The sequence below is a fragment of the Balaenoptera physalus genome (assembly GCF_965194825.1).
Source record: "Balaenoptera physalus genome assembly, chromosome: 1".
NCBI classification, from domain to species: domain Eukaryota; kingdom Metazoa; phylum Chordata; class Mammalia; order Artiodactyla; family Balaenopteridae; genus Balaenoptera; species Balaenoptera physalus.
The window spans coordinates 138461751-138485026 of NC_138882.1; the positions used below are offsets into that span (position 1 = coordinate 138461751).

General features: G+C 39.7%; 1 protein-coding gene across 4 annotated transcripts in view; it reads left to right on the forward strand.

Annotated features, from left to right (window-relative positions):
- The window catches only part of SLC35D1 (solute carrier family 35 member D1), a 61208-nt gene that overhangs the window by 30435 nt on the left and 7497 nt on the right, over positions 1-23276 (forward strand). For all 4 annotated transcript variants that reach the window (XM_082420922.1, XM_082420923.1, XM_082420921.1 and 1 more), the window contains 3 exons: positions 5506-5573; positions 6704-6782; positions 10367-10449. In XM_082420922.1, coding sequence (XP_082277048.1) covers positions 5506-5573; positions 6704-6782; positions 10367-10449 — 230 coding nt within the window. The remainder of the gene's footprint in view (positions 1-5505; positions 5574-6703; positions 6783-10366; positions 10450-23276) is intronic.

Genomic DNA, 23276 nt, shown 5'->3' on the forward strand with positions numbered 1-23276 from the left:
TTTGTGATTTAGGGTTAGACTGGGTTTCATAGAAAAGTCATAAAAAGCAAGAATTGTAAAACACGAAGTTGATCTTAGACTCCATCAAAATTAAAGTTGTTTTTCAAAAGACACCGTTAAGAAAATGCAAGCCACAGACTGAAAATACTTGTATAATCATATATTGCATATATTGCATTCATATATATTGGGTTGGCCGAAAAGTTCATTTGGTTTTTTCCATAAGATGGTTCTAGTAGTGCTTAGTTGTCTTTAACTTCATTCAAAACAATTTTGTTAGATTGTTTTGTTAGATTGTATGACAGCTGTCATATCGGCGTGCATTAAAAAAAAAACTTATCGAAATTCGTGAACTTTTGTCTAGTCATTTTAATATTGATAAGAAAGAAGCAACATTTTTGGCACATTATGCTTTATTATTTCAAGAATGGTAAAAACACACCTGCAACGCACAAAAAGATTTGTACAGTGTTTGGAGAAGGTGCTGTGACTGATCGAACGTGTCAAACGTGGTTTGCGAAGTTTCGTGCTGGAGATTTCTTGCTGGAAGATGCTCCACGATCAGGTTGACCAGTTGAAGTTGATAGTGATCAATCGAGGCATTAATTGAGAACAGTCAACGTTATACCACGCGGGAGATAGCCAACATACTCGAAATATCCAAATCAAGCGCTGAAAATCATTTGCATCAGCTTGGTTATGTTAATCACTTTAATGTTTGGGTTCCACATAAGTTAAAGTGGAAAAAAACCTTCTGGACCGTATTTCCACATGCGATTCTCTACTTAAACGTAACAAAAACGTTTCGTTTTTAAAACAAATTGTGACGCGCGATGAAAAGTGAATACTGTACAATAATGTGGAACGGAAGGGATCGTGGGGCAAGCGAAATGAATCACCACCAACCACACCAAAGGCCAGTCTTCATCCAGAGAAGGTGGTGATGTATATGGTGGGATTGAAAGGGAGTCCTCTATTATGAGCTCCTTCCGAAAAACCAGTCAGTTAATTCCAACAAGTACTGCTCTCAATTAGACCAACTGAAAGCAGCACTCGACGAAAGCGTCCGGAATTAGTCAACAGAAAACGCATAATCTTCCATCAGGATCACACAAGGCCGCATGTTTCTTTGATGACCAGGCAAAAATTGTTAAGGCTTGGTTGGGAAGTTCTGGTTCATCCGCCGTATTCACCAGACATTGCACCTTCAGATTTCCATTTATTTCAGTCTTTAGAAAATTCTCTCAATGGAAAAAATTTCAGTTCCCTGGAAAACTGTAAAAGGCACCTGGAACAGTTCTTTGCTCAAAAAGATGAAATGTTTGGGAAGATGGAATTATGAAGTTGCCTGAAAAATGGCAGAAGGTAGTGGAACAAAAGGGTGAATACGTTGTTCAGTAAAGTTCTTGGTGAAAATGAAAAATGTGTCTTTTATTTTTACTTAAAAACCTAAGGAACTTTTTGGCCAACCCAATATATATGATTAAGGACTTGTATCTAGAATATATTTTTTAAAACTGTTAATTTAAAACTCAGTAGTAAGAAGACAAATAACTTGAATAAAATTTGGAAAAGATTTGCACAGACACTTCACTAAAGAAACAGTACTGATGGCAAAATAGCACATTAAAAGATGCTTATAACCTCATTAGTGATTAGGGAAATGCAAATTAAAATTACAATGATACACATAGGGAATGGGGGATTTGGGATCTGGATGCAGGTCTGACTTCAAAGCCAGTCATCAGTTTATGAAGGCTTTAAAAAAGAAGAAGAAACGTAACTTATAAGAGAGGAAAGTGCTACAAGTTTCAAGACAAAAGATGTTGGTGTCTGTGTGTGAAATAGAATGTATTCTATTTCTTCAAGGGTATTAGGTCTGGGGACTTCCCTGGTGGTCCCGTGGTAAAGAATCTGCCTTCCAACGCAGGGGACTTGGGTTGCATCGCTGGTAGGGGAACTAAGATCCCACATGCCTCAGGGCAACTAAGCCTGTGCGCGCCGCAAACTACAGAGCCCACGCGCTCTGGAGCCCGAGCGCCACAACTTCAGAGCCCACTTGCCCTGGAGCCCGCGCACCACAACTAGAGAGAGAAAAACCTGCACGCCGCAACTGGAGAGAAGCCCGCATGCCTCAACGAAGATCCCATGTGCCGCAACTAAGACCCGATGCAGCCAAAAAAAAAAAAAAAAAGTATTAGGTCTGTAATACTTTTTACTCCGGTTTATCTGTGTGAGTCTTGCCATGCTTCGGCCAGGTAGAAACTACAATTTTCATGTCAGTGTATAAATATTTTAAACATTTAACCCTAAAAATAACATTTGATCCCCTAGACTAATATTTCTCAAAATATTTGACCTCTGCATACAGTTAGAAATAATAATTATATTGTGATTCAGTATACACTCCCATGCACACATAAATGAGGCAAAATTTCATAAAAAAATATTTCTTGTTACACGGAATACACCCTGTTTTCTATTTCGTTCTATTTTATTTTTCAATGCTATTTGTGATCAATAAATTGATTCATGACCTAAAAAAAATTAAAATTATAATGAGCTACCATTTATTTAATCACTTGGATGGTCTCAAACAGTTCCAAGTGTATATACGAATGTAGAGCAGCGGGAACTCTCATAACAGTGCTGGTGGGAATACAAAACGTTACAGCTACTTTGGAAAACAGTTGGACAGTTCATTATAAAATTAAAGATGCATTTACTGAAAGAACCAAGCCATCCGCATTATGTCAAGTGAAAGAAGCCAGACATAAAAGCGTACATACTGTACAATCTCATTTATATGAAATTACTGAATGGTAAAACTCTAGTAAGAAAGTAGATCAGAGGTTCCCAGGTGCTGTAAATGGGAGAGGGGATTGACTGACTGTAAAGGGGCAGGAGGGAACTTTCTAGGGTGGTAAATATTTCTTTCCAGCTTTACTGAGATACAATGGACATTTAATATTGTGTAAGTTTAAGTTGTACAGTGGTTGATTTGATACAGTTATGTATTAGGAAATGATTACCACAGTAGCATTAGTTAACCCTGCCATCACCTCACATAACTGCCTTTTTTTGTGTGTGGTGAGAACACTTAATTAAGATCTACTCTCTTAGTAATTTTCAAGTATATAATGTAGTGTTGTTAACTATAATACCATGCTTATACGTTAGATCCCTAGAACTTACGCATCTTATAAGTTGTAAAACCAACCTCTCACCATTTCCCCCACGCCCCAGCCCCTGGCAACCACCATTCACCCTCTGTTTCTGTGAATTTGGCTTTTTTAGATTTTACGTGTGAGATCAGACCGTGTCTGTCTTTCTCTGTCTGATTTATCTCACTTTGCATAATGCCCTCAAGGTCCATTTATGTTGTTGCAAAAAGCAGGATTTCCTTTCTCATGGCTAAATAATGCTCCATTGTGTGTGTCTGTGTGTGTGTGTTTTCCATCTTGGCTGTACAAATTTACATTCCCACCCACAGTGCACAAGTGTTCTCTTTCCTCCATACCCTCTCCAGCACTTGTTATCTCTTGTCTTTTTTTTTTTAAATTTTTTATTTATTATTTATTTATTATGTTTATTTTTGGCTGTGTTGGGTCTTCGTTTCTGTGTGAGGGCTTTCTCCAGTTGCGGCGAGTGGGGGCCAGTCTTCATCGCGGTGCGCGGGCCTCTCGCTATCGCGGCCTCTCTTGTTGCGGAGCACAGGCTCCAGACACGCAGGCTCAGTAGTTGTGGCTCACGGGCCCAGTTGCTCCGCGGCATGTGGGATCTTCCCAGACCAGGGCTCGAACCCGTGTCCCCTGCATTGGCAGGCAGATTCTCAACCACTGCGCCACCAGGGAAGCCCTCTCTTGTCTTTTTGATGACAGCTATTCTAACAGGTGTGGGGTGCTATCTCACTGTGGTTTTGATTTGCGTCTTTCTTTTGATTAGTGATGTTGAGCACCTTTTCATGTACCTCTTGTCCATTTGTGCCTCCTTTTGGGGGGAAATGTCTACTCAGTTCCTTTGCCCATTTTTTAATTGGGTTGTTTGGTTTTTTTTTTTTTTTTTGCTGTTGAGTTATATGAGTTCCTTATATCTTTGGCTATTCACTTCTTATCAGATATATGGTTTACAAATATTTTTTCCCATTCCGTAGGTTGCCTTCTCATTTTGTTGATGGTTTCTTTTGCTGTGCAGAAGCCTTTTAGTTTAATGAAGTCCCTCTTATCTTTTGTTGTTTGTGCTTTTGGTGTCATAGCCAAAAAATTATTGTCAAGACCAGTGGTAAGGAGCTTTTCCCTGTGTTTTCTTCTAGGTTTTATGGTTTTAGGCTGAAATTTCTTTATCATGACTGTAATGGTGGTTTCATGACTATATATTTTTCAAGACTCATTGAATTACACACTTAAAATTGGTGAATTTTATTTTTTATATGTTATGCCTCAACAAAGAACCGTAAGCAGATTGAATGTCTACTGTCTGTCAGATGCTGTGTTCAGAATGTGATTCAGTTAATTTGATGTGGTTCCTCCCACCAGGGAGCTCACAGTCTGTAGACGTGGTATAGAAAGATTTGCAGTTCAGAGAGACTCTAAGAGCACTAGAGAAGTACTGCTGAGGCACAAAGGAAGGAGTTCTTGATCTGGGAAAGCCCCACGAAGGAGCTGCTTGACTTCTAGTTTGATGGGTGAGCAGGAGTCAGATGAATGTAGAGGGGAAGGGTATTCCAGGCAAAGGCATGTGAGTTTGAAACTGCAAGTTATGTTTTATAAACCACAAGGAGCCTGGTATTGCTGGAGCCCTGGAGCTGTGAGATTTATGTTGAAGTGGCAAGAGTTGAAGCTGGACAGGTTGGCAGAGAGAGGAAAAGTGGAGCGTTTCTCATATTTGCCTGACAAACTCATATTGCAAGAGAAATTATGTACTTGAGAGACAAACCCTCTCTATTGGATGAGAAATGAGATGATCAATGCACCTGTCATTTCTATTCATTCCTTTGCTTTTGGCTTCGAATCAAACAAAACAACAGAAATCTTGCTTTTACAAAATCAACTGTTTTAAAATAGGAATTCTTCCTGGGCAGACCTCAGCTGAATTTGTGTAACTAAGACTGTACTTGAGCTTTCGCACGTTACAGGGAAGAAATACGTTTTAAGGTTTGAGAAAGCCTTTATTTAATACCAGCCATCTGGGAGAACTGCTGAGATTAGTAGGACATGGCTTGCGCCTTCAAGCAAATATCAGTTTCCTTGTACCAACAGGGAGAAGTACAAAATCTCCCTCACCTTACATATTTTGGAAAGGTGAAAACCTTACAAAACTGCTTGTTGATTCAGCTCCATGTATATGATGTTCTTGAACGTCACTCTATACGCTTGGAACGATGCAGGGAAATGTATGTATGTGGCAGAGTGTGGCGGGAGCAAGTGCACAGGAATTTGGTTGATGAGTGGAACGGCTGATGTTGAGAGCCTGCTCTAAAGTCCGGGGCTTTCTTGTGTATTACAGGCAATGGATTTTGAAGGCTGGGCCGACACCCTCTTTCTTCTGCAGTTCACCCTCTCTTGTGTGATGGGGTAAGCCTTGCTGCCTTGTTAACAGATAGTTTTCTTAGACAGATTTGTTCTAGCGTCTTTTTGCCTCATTTCTTAGTATCCTGTTCTGTCTCTTGAGTGTATCAGCTTAGGATAAACCTCCAGATTCAGGTGGTTTCACCACCCTTGGGAATGTGCCCTCAGGGCTACCAAACTGATCTCAAAGTCATGCTTAGAAGGATGAAGGAAAAAAACCAATATTTACCCAATAAGCTAGTATGTGATAAGCACCATTATATTTCAACATGCATTATTTAATTTTATTTCTACATTGACCATTTGACAGATATTGTTGTCCCCTTACCTATGAGAAAGCAGGCTCAGAATTCAAGTAAATTGTCTAAGTTTTCAGAATTAGTAGGTAGCAGTGGCCGCCTTTGAATTTAGGGCTGACTTCTCCCTGCCAGGTTGTAGAAGGCAAGAGGGTATCTGCACATGTGCTGTATCTGCCTCTTCTCTTCACCTCCAAATATCCCTAATGCTTTTTTTCCCTCAACCAGTCATTTCACTCGATATTTGTGACCGGATCTGGCACAGGCTAGGTACATAGAGATTGGATGCTTCAAAATAAAGTTGACATGATATCTTGGTACTGAGTCAGGCTTCAAAGCCTCATTGTAAAATCTGGGACTGCTGACTGCTGCCACTTCGTTGTTAAGTGAACTATATCCCCTCTTAAAGTAGTTCTCATTTGCTTTTCTTCCATCCTTAAGAATCTCTCTTGCCTTCACCCTGGTCTGTAATCATATTGGCCTCCTGTGACATGCACACCTGAGCCAGGGTCTGTGAGTCCTGAGCTTTCTGTCTGGGTTAGGTGAATTAGGACTATGATCTAAAAAGAGTATTCATGATTGTGAATGGTGGTTTCAAGGTTTCGGTGCGGTAGCTGGGCAAAGCACCTGATCGTTAAATGTACATGTGTTTCTCTTTAATGAAATTTAAAAAAATCTGAAACTGCAGTATAAGCAGCAGTGAAGTAGGGAAGGCTCACAGTCAATCAGTGACTAGTAGAATGTACTGGCATGGCCAACACTGTTTCTCTTGGCTAGAGGTTATTATAAAATCAGCAGTTGAATCTTACTTATAAGATACCTTTTCCTTCTTTTTTCCAGATTTATCTTGATGTATGCCACAGTACTCTGCACTCAGTATAATTCTGCTCTTACAACTACAATAGTTGGCTGTATTAAGGTGAGTTGAAAAAATACTGTTCTCTTTTGGGTGCCTTCTTTAATTGAAAAGTGTTCCTCTAAAATAAGTCTGGCTGTGGCCGTAAGCCCCATCATTCTTATTTCCTCATGTGTTGCCTTGGTAGTTTGACAACTTGTGGGGTGGTTTCTAGAACAATCCTTAAGAACTCAGGGAAAGCATCATCTCTACTTTCAGGCAACTTAGGTCTGAGGAGTATGGGAAAAGGAGAATGTGTCATCTCAGAGCAGAGGAAGGAGAATCAGCCCTGTTTCTGACTAGCTTGGTACTGATAGGCTTGTCCCTTTAACTCCCAATGAGAATTGTTCTCTGCCTCGCTGAGTTCTGGCTGTTCTGTAGGAAAAGGATGCGTGCCAAAAGCTAATCAAGAGAGTTTTCCTAAGCGTGAGCCAAACCTTAAATGGCCCACTTTTAAAAGCTGTGTCTGACATTTCCAGTGATGTCATTTCCTCCTGATCCATTTTATTTGAGGGAGGCTCATTTGTCTTCAGCCAGGAGAGCCAAGCTGACTTGAATATTGAGCTGCAGTTAGTGACTTGAAGCCTGAGGCCTCTTTTATCTGACTTTGTGATTCTGGTGCTTTAAGATCCAAGAGGCCACAGCATCCCTGAATTCCAAAAGAATTAGTGAGGTAGGCTTGCTTTCTAAAAAAAAGCAAGATGGAGGTAGGTCCTGGATCATTTGGAGGAAAGAGTGCACTTGCCCTTGGAACTTACTTTCTGGTGCCCCATTTGTCAATAGCGAGGGAAGGGGTTTCAGAGGCAAAGTTTGTACTGTTCTGCTATGTTTCTCTTTGCACCCCCAATGGAGTTGTGTCTGCCTGACCTCATTATAGAAACTAGATTTGGGTTAAAACTTCAGAAGGTCTTTGTCTTCAAATCATGGATTTGGAGTGCTTGGTGTGAATAGAATTCTAAATTAAACTATAGCAAGTCAGTTGTGTGACTTCCTGTGAAAGCTAGAGATAGGCATTCAAAGGCCTGGCCTGGCTGAGACAGTTTCAGCCCCCAAATTAGCTCTCAGCCCTGCTCCGGTTTTTGTAAAGTGAGTGCTTCAAGAGCAAAGTAGATGACTTGCCTTTTCAGAATAAAAACAGTAAGAACATGAGAGAACAGTTGGTGCCATGTTTTTAACCAAGAAGAAGGATGGTGAGGGAAAGTTATTTAGCAGATAACTAAACCTATTTGCTTAGAATTTCTTAGTGTACGTTCTTTATCATTATTAGCATGGCGTACAGATACAGTCATGCTCTTATTAACATAAAGTCCAGTACTTTTCTTTTGATATTTCCTCTTCCCCACAGAACTGTATGAACTTAGTCCAAAGGGAGCAGTTTTACTTCCAAACTCTAGAGGGAGGGGAAAAAATGGATTATCTGATTATAGTTGACCCTTAAACAATGCAGGTTTGAAGTGCTCTGGTCCACTTAATACTCGGATATTTTTCAGTAGTAAATATTACAGTACTACACCATCTGTGGTTGTTGAATCCACAGATGCTGAATCACAGGTAAGGGGGGCCATCCATAAGTTACAGTCGGATTTTCCACTGCACCCCTAACCCCTGCTTTGTTCAAGGGTCAGCTGTGGTTTAGAATTGCTGTCGCTTCTCACGGCCATGTGGTATTGCTATTAAAGAATGTCTTATATCTTCAGACAGACGGGAGTACCCTGATGTCCTTGCTGGTTTGGAGTGTCTCAGGCCACAGTGGAGCTTCTTTCATTAGCCTCCCAGTTACAACCCTTGTAGCTCAGTTACTGTTCCCAGCAGGCTTCAAGCTTCCTTCTGTGCTTGAGGATCCTAACCCCATAAACCCTTGGGTCAGCATTCCTTGTTTCTCCTGAGTGTGGTTGGAAAATTACTTAGGAGAGCTAGTTAAACATGGAAATTCCTAGGCTCACCTCAGATGTATTGAATCAGAATCTCTAAAGTAGGGCGTGGAAATCATCAGGGTTTCCAGCTGAGTCTCAGGTATACTGAAGGCTGAGATTGCAGTCTTAGTTTTGAGCTACCAGCGCAGACTCTTCTGTGCTTCCTGGTAAGTTCTACTTTGGGAGCATGAGTGTTTTTTCTGATAGAAAACCTTGGTTAGGATACCCTAATATATACTTGGAGTTTTTCTAACTTCTGGGGCTTCCCTGATGGTCCAGTGGCTAAGACTCTGCACTCCCAATGCAGGGGGCCCGGGTTCGATCCCTGGTCAGGGAACTAGATCCCATATGCCGCAACTAAAGATCCCGCATGCCAAAACTATGACCTGGCGCAGCCAAATAAATAAATAAATATTTTAAAAAAAAGTTTTTCTAACTTCTGATTTTGAGCAACAAGGGTTGAGTCCTTTCCCTTTCTGAAGTTCCTTGGGCAGTTTATTGCAAATTAATCTCTCTTTTCCCTGGATCTCTGTACTCCAAGAGGTCCTGTTACACATTTTCCCAAGTTGCCTACCAGCCTTGTTTACTGTTACATGGTATTTAATTTTATTTTTTTCCTCTCAAATAATAAGAAAATCTGCTCTAAAGTAATATTCTGTCTCCATCCTTAGACCTAGAAGAGGCTGACATAATTTTGAATGCTCTCTCAAAGCGTACTCCATTAAAAAAATAATTTTGAAGTTTGTTTTTGGCTTCTTAAAAACACTGTGGCACTATACTTTCTGCTTCACAGGTCTAATCGGAGAGAGCCCAGGTACTAAAAATATTTGTGACATTTACCGTTTCTGGCAGTTGTAATAGCACAGAGGGAGGCAGTGACTTAATGTGGAAGAAGAGAGGTTAGGGAAGAACTGAATAAGAGATGAAACTTTGGAAAACTTTATTTCACCTTTACGGTCTGAGGATAATTAAAAGGGAGCCAGACGCTTTCACTGCCCTGGGCACGGTTCTATCCCTGGTCTAGGAAGTAAGATCTCACAAGCCAAAAAGGGAGTGAGATAAGCAGAAGATGTTTACACCTGGGAGTTTAAGGGAGTTGGGAGAGGTGATTTTAGGTATGCTACTTTGAGATGACTTCCCCTGTGGTTTTTTAAGGTGCCAAGGAAGATTGCTCTAGAAACAGTCTTTTAGTTGGTAAATTCCCCACCATTCCTTTTTTCCTTTTCAAGAAAGAGGGGAAAATGCTTGCATGTAAGCAGATTTTCCTTCTTCACTCTCCCCTGGCAAGTCAACTGCTACCTCTACAGGAGGAGAAAAGCACTCTTCTCTGAGATTGCTAAACGTGGCTTGGTGTTTTCTGCCCCCAGTAATAGCAGTGCTTTTCTATCTAGATTGATAATGTCAGCGTGTGCCACAGGGCAGGGAAAGTTTGATAATCTTTTTAGTATTCTTCAGTGAAAGCATTTAGCTTCCAGAGAGAGACTGGGAAGAGACTGATGTCATTGTTTTTTAATTAGTTAATGTTCATGCTTATACTACACTCGTTTTAGGGTCATTAGGTTTTTGTTATTTTCTGTTTATTTGTTTTTGTATTTTAAGGATATATGTTTGGGTCTTTGTATGGATGAGTTTATATGAATATTGAAAAAGTTCAGTTAAACCTATGATACAGTATATTGCCATTTCTCTTTTTAGAATATATTAATAACTTATATTGGAATGGTCTTTGGTGGAGATTACATTTTCACATGGACAAACTTCATTGGCTTAAATATCAGGTAAGTAAAAATATTTAACTGTAACCACTTTGATGAGTGGATTTGGATTGTCAAATAGTCACAGTAAGCTTAGACTGTTGCACAGCAAATTTGTTCATTTATTATTAGACAAACATTTATGGAGTGCCTACAATGTACTATATATATATATATATTTTATTAAAAACAATTTTTTATTGGAGTATAATTGCTTTACCATGTTGTGTTAGTTTCTGCTGTACAGTGAAATGAATCAGCTATATGTATACATATATCCCCTCCCTCCCACCCCACCCCATCTAGGTCGTCACAGAGTGCCGAGCTGAGCTTCCTGTGCTTTATAGCAGGTTCCCACTAGCTATCTGTTTTACCCACGGTAGTGTTTATATGTCAATCCTAATCTCCCAGTTTGTCCCACCCTTCCTTTCCCCGTGGTTGTGTCCACATGTCCCTTCTCTTCGTCTCTATTCCTGCCCTGAAAATAGGTTCATCTGTACCATTTTTCTAGATTCCGCATATATGCGTTAATATACGATATTTGTTTTTCTCTTTCTGGCTTACTTCACTCTGTATGACAGACTCTAGGACCATCCACATCTCTACAAATGACCCAGTTTCGTTCCTTTTTATGGCTGAGTAATATTCCATTGTATATATGTACCACATCTTCTTTATCCATTCATCTGTTATTGGACATTTAGGTTGTTTCCATGTCCTGGCTATTGTAAATAGTGCTGCAGTGAACATTGGGGTACATGTGTCCTTTTGAATTATGGTTTTCTCAGGGTATATGCCTAGTAGTGGGATTGCTGGGTTACATGGTAGTTCTATTTTTAGTTTTTTAAGGAACCTCCATACTGTTCTCCATAGTGGCTATATCAATTTACATTCCCACCAACAATGCAAGACGGTTCCCTTTTCTCCACAACCTCTCCAGCATTTATTGTTTGTAGATTTTTTGATGATGGCCATTCTGACTGGTGTGAGGTGATACCTCACTGTAGTTTTGATTTGCATTTCTCTAATAATTAGTGATGTTGAACATCTTTTCATGTGCCTCTTGGCCATCTGTATGTCTTCTTCAGTGAAATGTCTCTTTATGTCTTCCACCCATTTTTTGATTGGGTTGTTTGTTTTTTTGATATTGAGCTGCATGAGCTGTTTGTATATTTTGGAGATTAATCCTTTGTCTGTTGTTTCATTTGCAAATGTTTTCTTCCATTCTGAGGGTTGTCTTTTCATCTTTTTTTTTTTTTTTAAACATTTTTAAAAATTAGTTAATTAATTAATTTATTTTTGGCTGTGTTGGATCTTCGTTTCTGTGCGAGGGCTTTCTCCAGTTGCGGCAAGTGGGGGCCACTCTTCATCGCGGTGCGCGGGCCTCTCACTATCGCGGCCTCTCCCGTTGTGGAGCACAGGCTCCAGACGCGCAGGCTCAGTAGTTGTGGCTCACGGGCCTAGCCGCTCTGCGGCATGTGGGATCTTCCCAGACCGGGGCTCGAACCCGTGTCCCCTGCATTGGCAGGCGGATCCTTAACCACTGTGCCACCAGGGAAGCCCTGTCTTTTCATCTTGTTTATGGTTTCCTTTGCTGTGCGAAAGCTTTTAAGTTTCATTAGGTTCCATTTGTTTATTTTTGTTTTTATTTTCATTACCCTAGGAGGTGGATCAAAAAAGGTCTTGCTGTGGTTTATGTCAAAGAGTGTTCTTCCTATGTTTTCCTCTAAGAGTTTTATAGTGTCTAGTCTTACATTTAGGTCTTTAATCCGTTTTGAGTTTATTTTTGTGTATGGTGTTAGGGAGTGTTCTAATTTCATTCTTTTATATGTAGCTGTCCAGTTTTCCCAGCACCACTTATTGAAGAGGCTGTCTTTAAACTATACATTTCATGTCTTTCAATAATGGTTTTTAAGAAAAGGGAGAGACAGTGGTTCCATATTTTATCCACAGTTTTTGGGGAGTCTTTTCTGGAAGTTGAACCCCTTTTATTTAGCCTTCAAAGAATAATACTTTATTTATTGTGCTAGATGTCAATGCAGTGTTCTCAAGAAGATTCAAGGCTAAAGAATACCAGCTCTGTTAGAGTTGCTTTATATGTGTCTAACCTTGGACATATCACTGCATTCCTTTAGACTTTATTTATCCTCAACAATGATGAGGGTGACTTGCATGAAAGATCTTTTTCAGTTTGAGAATTTTGAATTTCATGCTTTTAAACACTATTTATATGCTTTAAAATTCTCAAATTTTAAAGACCTCTGTCCTGAACTCGGACTTTTATATGTAGTAGCCCACTTGACATCTCTGGCTGACATGTCAAAAACTGAACTTTATTTTCTCCAAAGTCTCTTCCACCTCCACAGCCTCTGCATCTCAGCTGATGGAGCCTCCATCCTTCTAGCCTCCCAGTTCAAAAGCCTTGGAGTCATCCTTGACTCTTCTGTCTTATACGCAGTATCCAGTTTGTTAGCAAATTCTGTTGGTTCTGCCTTCAGAATACCACTTTTCACCATCTGCATAACTTCCATCATCATCTAAGCTACCAACATCTTTTGCCTAGATTACTGCCTAGTCTTCTGTACTTGTATCCCTGGTTTAACTCATCCCCTCATCCCACACCTAGTCAGTTCTCAAGAGTTGACAGTATATTCCTTGTAAAAGGTAAATCAGAACATGTCACTCTTCTTTTTACTTCCCTTCCCCCATGTCTCTCCAGGTCCCAAAGTCCTGACAAGGCCCTACAAGATCTATCCCCATCTTGTCCTCCAAGTTCAACTCTTGCTTCTCTTCTCCCTCACCTCACTTCATCTACACAGACCTCCTTGCTGTTCCTTTAGAATACAGGGCATGCTCTCTCTTTAGGTGCTTGGACAGGATATTTCCTCTACCTGGAACATTATACTGCCAGATAGGTACTTTGCGTGGCTAATTCCTTTATGCCTATAAATTTTTGCTCAGATGTTACCTATTCAAGGAGGTCTACCCCGACCACCTTATTTAAAATTGCAGCCTGCTCTTCCTCTTCTGATACTCCCAAACCCTCTTATTCTACTTTTCTATTTATATTTATATATATTACCTATTTTCTATCTCCGCTGCTATAATGTAAGTTCCACGAGGGTATGGATCTCTGCCTGTATTCTTCCCTCACGTTTCCCAAGCTCCTAGAATGAATCCTGGTCATTGCTTAATAAATATTTGCTTGATTGGATTGCTGTATATTGCTGTATGGATTGGTAAAAAAACACTTTGGAAACTATAAAACTCTTTTCTAGAATATGGTAGTATCTTTTTTTTTAATTTGCAAGAAAGTATATAACTTCTTGAGCTTTTATTTCTTCAAATGTAAACAAATGATAATACCTATTCTACCTTTCTTATGAATCAATATGAGAATTTAATATTCCATACTAATATTATTAATAGGTTAGTAATTCATTGTTTCCCCTTCCCTGACATTTATTTGCCACTATTGTTGTTTGTCTTTTAGAGGAAAAATCATTTTTTATTTGTGGGGTAGGAGTTGGTGAGAGGATGGGTATGTAAGCATACCTGAGGACTGCACGTTATAGAAGGAAGATGAGTAGCTGAGTCTCAGATCCTGGTCAGAGTCACACTTCTGATGCTGGCTCCCTGTGTGATTTTGAATGAGTTGTTTATCTTTTCTGAGCTTCAGTTTTCTTATGTGTTTGGGATAGAAATACCTATCTCTTTAGAGTTGTTGGAATGAAATAATCCAGTGAATGTAAAGTACCTGATTCATTGCTTCACATCTATGCTTAGTAAATATCAGTTTCTTTCATTAATAGCTGTGAAGAAGGGCCAGGATATAAGGATCAACATGGTGAACCAGTTTTGACTTTGGATGTGGCCTGAGTTTCCTTCATTTCTAAAAATCTAGATTAAAGAATCATTATGACATGTTACAGACCCGATTCAGAGATGCCTTGATTTTCTTTTTGTCCCCTTCAAATGAGAACTTGATAGTCAAAATGAAATAAAAGCTGCTGTTTGCATTTTCAGATATCTGCAGTTCAAATCTCTTATAGTATCTTATAAGAAATATTAGGGGTTTTTTTTTTTCACGTTTCAGGCTACTTAAAAAAACTTCTAAGTGCCTGAGTATGCTGGAATGTTACAACGTATGTCAGCCTAACATATGTAACATCTTGAAAATTCTTCCAGTGGAATTTCTTTTTGTGTTAAGTAGTGCATTATAGTTCTGGTTAAACAGTACTGTTTTGCTAGCAAGGTTAGTTGATAATGATGTCATTGGTACTCTTCCCCTCTGTAGTATTTTTAATAATTCCTAATTGCTTTCACATTTTATTGTAATAAATTTTACATGCCGTATCTCTTTAATCTCTGTTTCATTATAAGATTAAGGACAATAAGTAGTATACTTAGTCACCAGTCAGCGTTCAAATTATTTGCAGAGTTGGGATTAAAATCCAGGTGACCTTCTGTTTCAAATACTCTTTCCATTACAACATGCTTTACAGCATTTGTAAAGGAAAGTATATGTTGCCTTTTTTTTCTTTCACTTTTTCTCTTTAAAATGAAAATTATGGTTTTATTGTTTTTTTGACTTATCTTCCACTAGTTAATCAGCAGACTCATAGGTTGTGAACATTACTTCTTTTTTACATGTGAAAAACAAACTTAAATTGGCTACTTATTAGAGTTCACTTTGATTGGACATGGTGTCAGTCCATCCTTGGCTGATTGCACTTTGAAGGAAATCACTAATTAAACTGTACTCTTAAAGGATTCTCTGATTAAACTCAGATGCATCTAGCTCCCCTTCACCCCGCCTGGTTTCTTTGCTGTTTTAAGAAAAGTTTAAATAGCCCCCTCCGATACGATTCAATTCCAGGAAGCAGGAGGTTTGCATTGGTGGCTTCTCAGGCTCCATTCAAATTTGATACTGTGATTTATGAAGGCTTTTTTTGTTTGTTTGTTTTTTTCAGTAGGGCTCTGTGGAGAGCCTGGCTGTCTCTAACTCCCCTAAGTGCCTTTTTCCAGTGGCCAATTAGTGCCTGTTCACCCAAGCCCAGAAAAGCAGCAGAGCAAGTGGGGAATGAACAGTGAAGGGTGGTGACAGAACACGCTTCTGTACTTTCATCAGAGGTTGGGCTCTGGCCTGTGGCTTTGGCCCGAGTAACGTATCCTCTCCAGATAATGACATCATCATCCCCATAACTGCCCGGGCTAGAATTTGTAGAATCTCTGGAGCTTATCTTTATCTGTGATTCTTTTTTTTTTTCCCCTTCCATTAAAAAAAAAAAAAAAAAATTAACATATGATTTAAATACAGTAAAATGCCCCCCTTTTCCTGTGCAGTTCTGCAAGTTTTGACAAATGCATACAGTTATGTAACCAGCTATTACAGTTATGTAACCACCATATTCAAGGTATAAAATAATTGTATTACCCTCCAAAATCTCCCTATGTCCCTTTGCATTGAACCTCTCTCCCCTTACAAAGATCTGTTTTCTATCCATATGGTGTCCAGAATGTCATATAATGATACATAATGTTATGTAGCTCTTGGTCTGACTTCTTTCGCTTAACATACTGCATGTGAGATTCCGTGTTGCATTTGAGATTCTGTGGTGTGCGTGTATCAGTAGTTTGCACCATTTTACTGCTGAGTAGTATTCCATTATGGATGCGTCACAGTTTGTTTATCCATTCATCAACTGAAAGTTACTTGCATAGTTAGCAGTTTTTAGGTGTTTTGTGTTAGCTGCTAAAACATTTGTTTAAAAGTTTGTGTATGAACATAAGTTTTCATTTCACTTGGGTAAATACTTAGGAGTGGAATTTCTGGGCTGTATGGTAAGTGTATATTTAACTTTGTTAGAAGTTGCCAAACTATTTTCGAAAGTGTCTGTACCATTTTGCGTAACCCCCAGCCACGTGTGAGAGTTCTAATTGTTCCGCATCCTGGCCCTTGGTATCATCAGTTTGTCTTTGTTTTTCAAATTCTAGACATTCTAATAGATCTGTAGTGGTATCTCATTGTGGTTTTAATTTCCCTAATGATTAATGATGTTGAGCATCTTTTCATGTGCTTATTTGCCATCTGTATGTATTCTTTGGTAAAATGGCTATTCAAATATTTTGCTCATTTCAAAAACTTGAGTTGTTTTCTTAATGAGTTTTGAGAGTTCCTTATATCAGTATATTGTGGATACATGTCCTTTATCAGATGTGTGATTTGCAAGTAGTTTTTCTCAGTCATGGCTTGCTTTTCATTTTCTTAATCTCTTTTGAAGAGCAAAATTTAAAATTTTTGATGAAGTTTAATTTACCAGTTTTTTTTTCTTTTGTGGGTTGTGCTTTCAGTGTTGTGTCTGAGAAATCTTTGCCTAACCCAAGGTCACAAAGATTTTTCTCTTATATTTTCTTCTAGAAGTTTCACAGTTTTAGGTTTTATAGTTAGGTATATAGCCTGTTTTGTAATGATTTTTATATGTGGTGTGAGGTCTGGATGAAGATTCTTTTTCCTGTGTATGTGTTTTTTTAAAATAGATATCCAGTTGTTCCAGTACCTTTTGTTGAAAATACTGTCCTTTCTTTGTTGAACTGCCTAATTCTTCATAACACTCTTTTGAAGTTCTTTTATTATCACTGTTTTATAAATGAGGAGGCTGAGGCTTAGAAAGTTTGAGTTGAATGCATTCTGAAGGCATGCATTGAGCCTGTTTCTGTGTGCCAGGCATCGTGCTCCAGAGACACATGGTGCATTCACTCATAGCTCTGCCAAGGTCACATAGCTAGTAAGTCATAGAAGGATTTTAACCCAGATGGGTTGGACTCCAGAGTCCAAGTTCTCACCCGGTAATGAATTATCATTCAGTAAATGACTGATTAATTGTAATGTAACCTAAGTAAACCATATGTAGCCATTGTTACCTTAGATTCCCAGCTATTTGAGGGTAGAAATCACTTGTCTTATTTATAGTTGTGTCAGTATTTATCAGTTCCTGATCCATAATAGGCATCCAACCAGTAATAATAATAACAGAATACCAGACAATATTTTTTATGCTTAGGCGTTGCCCTAAGTACTCCACACTTAATCTTCAAAACAGCCCTCTGAGACAGATGCTGTGAATATTCCATTTCACAGAGGGGCTGAGAAACTTGCCACATACTACCCAGCTGGTAAATATTCAATCCTTGATTGCCTTCCACATTTTCTTAACTGCAGTCTAGTAAATAGTGAATAGATGAATAAATTTATTTTCATATCCCTTCAGGATATGTCATCATACTGGTTATATAACTCTTAAGTCAGCCTCCTTTTGTGTAACACAACCCATTTTACTGTAGCTTCTGACACCAACCTAGAGTCTATGCAGTCTTTGGGGTGGGCCATGGTGCAGCTCAGAGTCTAGCTCCAGAGTTAGGTTCTGAGGACTTTGGTCTAGCTATCTCTGCCCAGAGCCTGAATCTACAATTCGTTCATTTTGGACTCCTTTGCCTGTTTCCTTAAAAGGATGTGTTGCTTCCTAATTCCAGACTCCTCCTTCTGAATAATTCCATCCTAGCAGACTCTCTTCTGGTTCTAGGCTTCTCCTGAAGTAAGGACATGAGCTTTTCCTTTACTTAGTAGCTCTCTCATTTGGAGAGAGAGAGGACATGTTTTGTAATATCAGTTGGTTGCTGCTGCTATAACAGTTACCAGGCTTTTTAGAGTTAAATAACTGGCATCTCACTAGAATAACTTGGACTTTTAAATAGGATGTAGGGAGGTTAGCTAGCCCTCGGTTATAGTATAATTCCTTACAGAAGAGCACCGAAATGGAATATAGCCAAAAAATGTGTGCTTTGTTATGGGTACTGCTGCTAGCTATTCACATATAGTTCACTTTTCATGACCTCGGTTTTCTTGTGCTCAGTTTTTAAGCTAGAGTTGTCTATCCTAGTTCTGCCACTAAACTTCTGTGATTCACCCTGAGGAAGTCCTGTGAAACTATGTCATGTGGTCATTAGGTCTAAAGTTATTTTGCAGGAGGCTAATGACATTTGAAGGAACTTCTTCCAGGTGTAGGAAACACATAAAATATATTATCTTTTTAAAAGTTCTGATGGGAGTCCTCTACCCACATTTTAAGGTGTTTTAAGAGGCAGAAAAGAAAAAGGAATAGAAGTAGGGGAGAAAATGATGGAAATGCTTGAGTAGTTTGGACTCAGCCCCGAGTTGGAGATTAGTATCAAAGGTGTGCTGATTTCTTGAGGGCAGAGCAAGTGGAAAGGTCCTGAGGTGGGAGTGTGCCTGGTGTGTTCAAGAACCTGCAAGGAGGCCAGTGTGGCAGGTGGGAGTGGAGTGCCTGAAATGAGATGGGGCCATAGAGGTAATGGGCTGGGGGCAGATTAGGGACAACTTTTAAGAGATAGGAAGAGAGTTGGAGGATTTTGAGTAGAGGAATGACATGATCTGATTTAGTTTTAATAGGACCACCCTGGCTCCTGTGATGAGATTAGACCAAAGGAGGAGGGGAAGTGTGAAATGTTTATATTAAGAGTAATGGCTTTCATTTATATAGGAATCACATAGCATTTATAATAACATTAGGCATTTATATGGCATTAATAATAGCAATGCCGAGGCCCTTTTAATACATTCCCTCAAAAGAGCTTTCAACAGCTATCATCACTCAAAGGTCACAAAATATCTATCCAGACTGGCACCAGTAATAAAGGTTGTGGTAGTCGCAGGAACTAAAATCACAGAGTTGCTTGGGAGATTTCATAGTGGAAAGGCTACTTAGGCCAGGACTTGACCAGTGGGTAGGATTTGGAGAGGTGGGAAAGAGAAGGGTGGGTATTCCAGCCATGCAGTACTGCGTGAGCAGAAGTGTGGGGCTGGAAAGGCAGATGTTGGGTGGAGGCCGGGGAGGTGCTGGTAGGAACTCCAGTACCGCTAGAGCAAGACGTATTTCACAAGGGTGAAACAGGCCTCCCTTGGTATTTCCAGGGGATTGGTTCCAGGACCTTCCGTGGATGCCAAAATCTGCAGATGCTCAAGTCCCATGGTCAGCCCTCTGTATCTGTGGGTTCTACATCCGCAGGTACCGAGGACTGACTGTGCTAGAGAAGTAGGTTGGTGCCCGAGTGCAAAGTGCCTTGAATGTCTCATAATGGGAAGGATGAATACCCAGCTAGGAAAATACTCTTGAGAGTTACTAATACACTACAGATGGTAGAGGTTAGGTCAAGTCTTGCTTACTCATAATACAATTAAGGCCTAATTGGGATGACCAAAACCAGGAAGGTTTTGCTATACTTAGGACTCCTTGATTTTCTGGATGAATAAATTGGTGTGCAGCCACAGAGATGGGGGAGAAGCGATAACTGCCAAAACCCCTTTCTTCTTTTTGCTTTTTGGCAGTATTAGTCCCTGGTATGCCTTAGCATTTTGACTTTTACCCCTATTGGATGTCTACTGTATGCTGATTAACCTTTTGAAAATGATCTGTTGTCCTATTAAGTCTATAATTTAGTTATATAATTTAACATATAATTATATATAACATTGTTATATAAATAAATTATATAATTTAATTCTCACATCAATCCTGTAAGGGTGGTATTCTAATCACCATTTCACAGATGTGGAAACTAAGGTTCTGAGAGTAACTTGCCCCACATTATAGAATTTTGCAAATGTCACAGAGTCCACAGTTAAATGCTTTCTAGTCAACCCTGTGTCACCTCTCTGTTTCCCTTTGTTCAGATAGGAGCTCTGGAAGATAGATGAAGAGGCAACATAGCTCTGCTTTATGTGCCTGGTGAGAAAGATGAGAAAAGGGTCCCCAGCAGCTGCTGTGTGGGGAGTGAAGATGGGGTGTCCCTGGTCACTGGAGGAAGAATGTACTCAGAGGCCCTGCCTCAATTATTCGGCAGAAATTGTGTGTATTAGGAAATCGCAGTAAAAGTCAAACTGTCTTGGTTCATAGGTTTTGATATTGGTTGACATATTTTACACATGGAATATGGAAGGCAGAGTCTAATCTAAGAGGCAGAGCTACCTGGCGACACCTGTGAACAGAAAGGTCAGCTGCAGGGGGAGATGGAGACAGCCTGTTCCTTCACACTCTTGTCCGCGGCCATGGAGCTGCTACATGGAGGGCATTTTTAGTATATGTCTGTAGGATGGATTTCTAATTGTACGAGGCTGGTAAATATGTCCATGGCTACGTAGGTCGGAGAGGTAGGTTGTACTTGCCTGATCTTTGGAAGATCAGGAGTGGATCAGAGCAGGTGAAGTGGCACTATCCAGCACTTGCCAGCCAGCCTTGTGGTATTCTAACTAGACCCCTGTCTGCGGGACACTGTTGCTTTGTCTCTTTCTTCTGTCTCTTTCCTGGCTGTGTCTGCCACAGCAGGTCTCAGTGAATTAATAATTGGTAGTACTATGATCTGAATATTAGGCAGATGGAGAATTGCTTAAGATTTTAAAAATCAGTATTTAGGATTGTCGAATATATAAATACCAATTCCAAAGTATCAGAGGTCAACTTTAATGTGAATATTTATAGAGCCAGTAGATTGAGAAGTTTTTTGAAGTAGCAGAAGATTTTGATTCAGAATCATTTGATAGTGATGTATAAAAATTTAGATATAGGCCTTTCCCCCCCAAATTGGGGTTTTTCCCTTTCTTTTCTCAGTCCTCCTCATCTCCTCCTTCCAGCTTCCCCACATTCCCAAAGCTTCTAGGAAGCAATTTATGTTCTTTCCACAGCATTAACTCATCACTGCTTTTTGGCACATGGTGTCTTTGTTGATGAATATTTACTTCTTTTCAGGTGATTCAGGAAAGGCCATTTCTGAAAATGTAAACGTTTGATAATGATCAAGTCAGGAATAAAGATGAGATGAAAGCCTATTTTATTATTGCCTCATGTTGGAACTTGTGATAAACTGAACAGTCTGTACTCTTTAATCTCCAGAGTTAAGAATAATGGTTTCTGTGTTTTGGTTTTGCTCTGGTTATTTAAACAACTCTGTGGTAACAAGATGCCCTTTTCTTGCATCAGGAATCTTCTTATTATACCTTATTATACCACTCTACCTTTTGTTAACAATGCATCTCGCCTCTAGCCTGTGAGTATTGGAGCTTACATGGAAGTGGGGAGAAGGGAATAAATATTTCCTGATTGCTTACTCTGTGTGCCAGGATTAGGGCCTGGTTCTTTATACGTGTTATGTCATTTATTCTTCAAACAAGTCTAGGTAGATAGTATTATTCTTATCTTTTTAGTACAGAACTAGAATCTCAAGAGAAATTAACAAATTTGCCCAGGGGCACAGAGCTAGCAGTTACATTCAAGATTTGAACCAACACCTAACTCCAGAGTCCATGTTTTTTGTCACACTAACTATGCTAGGGATATAGGGCCCCAGGATCACCATAAGGAGGAAGTCCAGAGTAAATTCCAGGGCGTTCTTTGTCTTCTTCTATCCTACATTGCTCCATTATTTCTATTTAGGTGAAATCGGCTTAACATGAACATAATAGATTGTCTTGACAGGAGAAATAAAAGAGAGCATTGTTATGTTTTAGGTTGTCATGGGAGAGGGGATCTAGAGGAGGATAGGATGAAAGTAAGAAAGATCATTCCTTCTACTTTTTTGTGGGGTTGGAAGCAAAGGGAAATTGACTATCATGTAGATGTACATGTGAACCTCAAAGAAGTTTTAGCTTTGATCGGGAAGGCTATGGTAAGCTGTCTCCTTGGGTCCTAGCCCAGCTACCAAGGAAATCATCTACTTGATGCATTAGATAAATAAGAAAAGTTTCCAGAAGAGTCGGATCAAATTCTGAAAGGAAAAAAGGAGAAGAAAAAAGAAATGGAAGAAAGCAACCAGATGAAGGAAAAGATGAAGCTCTGTGAACACTGGCCCAGGGATGGGTTCGTGAGGCTCCTTTCTTTGAATGGGGCCATAGCAGATATGCAATTCAGCAGTTATTTAATTGTGCTGCTACAAAGTGCCAGGCTGTGTAAGGCACTCTGTAGAGCTAAGAGTAAAGCCTTGGGAAATTCATAGGCTGATGGGAACAAAATAAAGACAGGTACCTGCACTGTCAAGTGGAGCAGGGGCTATAGGGAGGAAGCCGATTCAGTGCAGAAAATGAGACAGACTTGGGTTTTATTCTGGTCCATCATTAAGATGCTTTGTGACCCTGAGCAAGGTAACTTATGACTTCTGGGACTCAGCTTCTTCATCCCTAAAATGAGCACCTTGAAGGGATATTATAGTGGCAGGAGATGTATGTAAAATGCCTGGCATGTAGTAGACTTTAATAAATTGTCACAATTTGATTATTTAGTACCCTGAATGCCTGATCTTGCTTCCTTATTTGCAGGAGCCAAATCCAGGATGGAGACATCTGAAAGAGTGTAGGCTAGGCTGCCAGCTGGAGACCCTAGGGAGTCACAGGTGGCAGGCTCGACGGCAGAGCTGGTCAGGGCAGTTTAGCATGTCGGCTCTTTGAGCTCCTCCAGCTTGCTTTCAGTTTAGTGACTGGGGCAGGAGGCTATGTAGTCCAGGTGAGAGTAGACAAAGAGTAATCACTGTCGCAAAAGAATGAACCCTCCTGCCGTTAGGTGTGGTAGACAAGTGTGAGGGGTAGCAGCAGCCAGTTCAGAGTCTGAGGGCCCAGATGATAGGTTCTCCACTGTGAACTTGATTCTAGTCGGAGAGAAACCAACTCTGTGAATCTCCCCAGGGTCTGCATGTTTACTTACTTATTGGGATGTTTTTTACTCTTATTAAAAATAATATTTCTTTGTCTTGAAAGCTTATTTTTGAAAATGCAGAAAATACATATA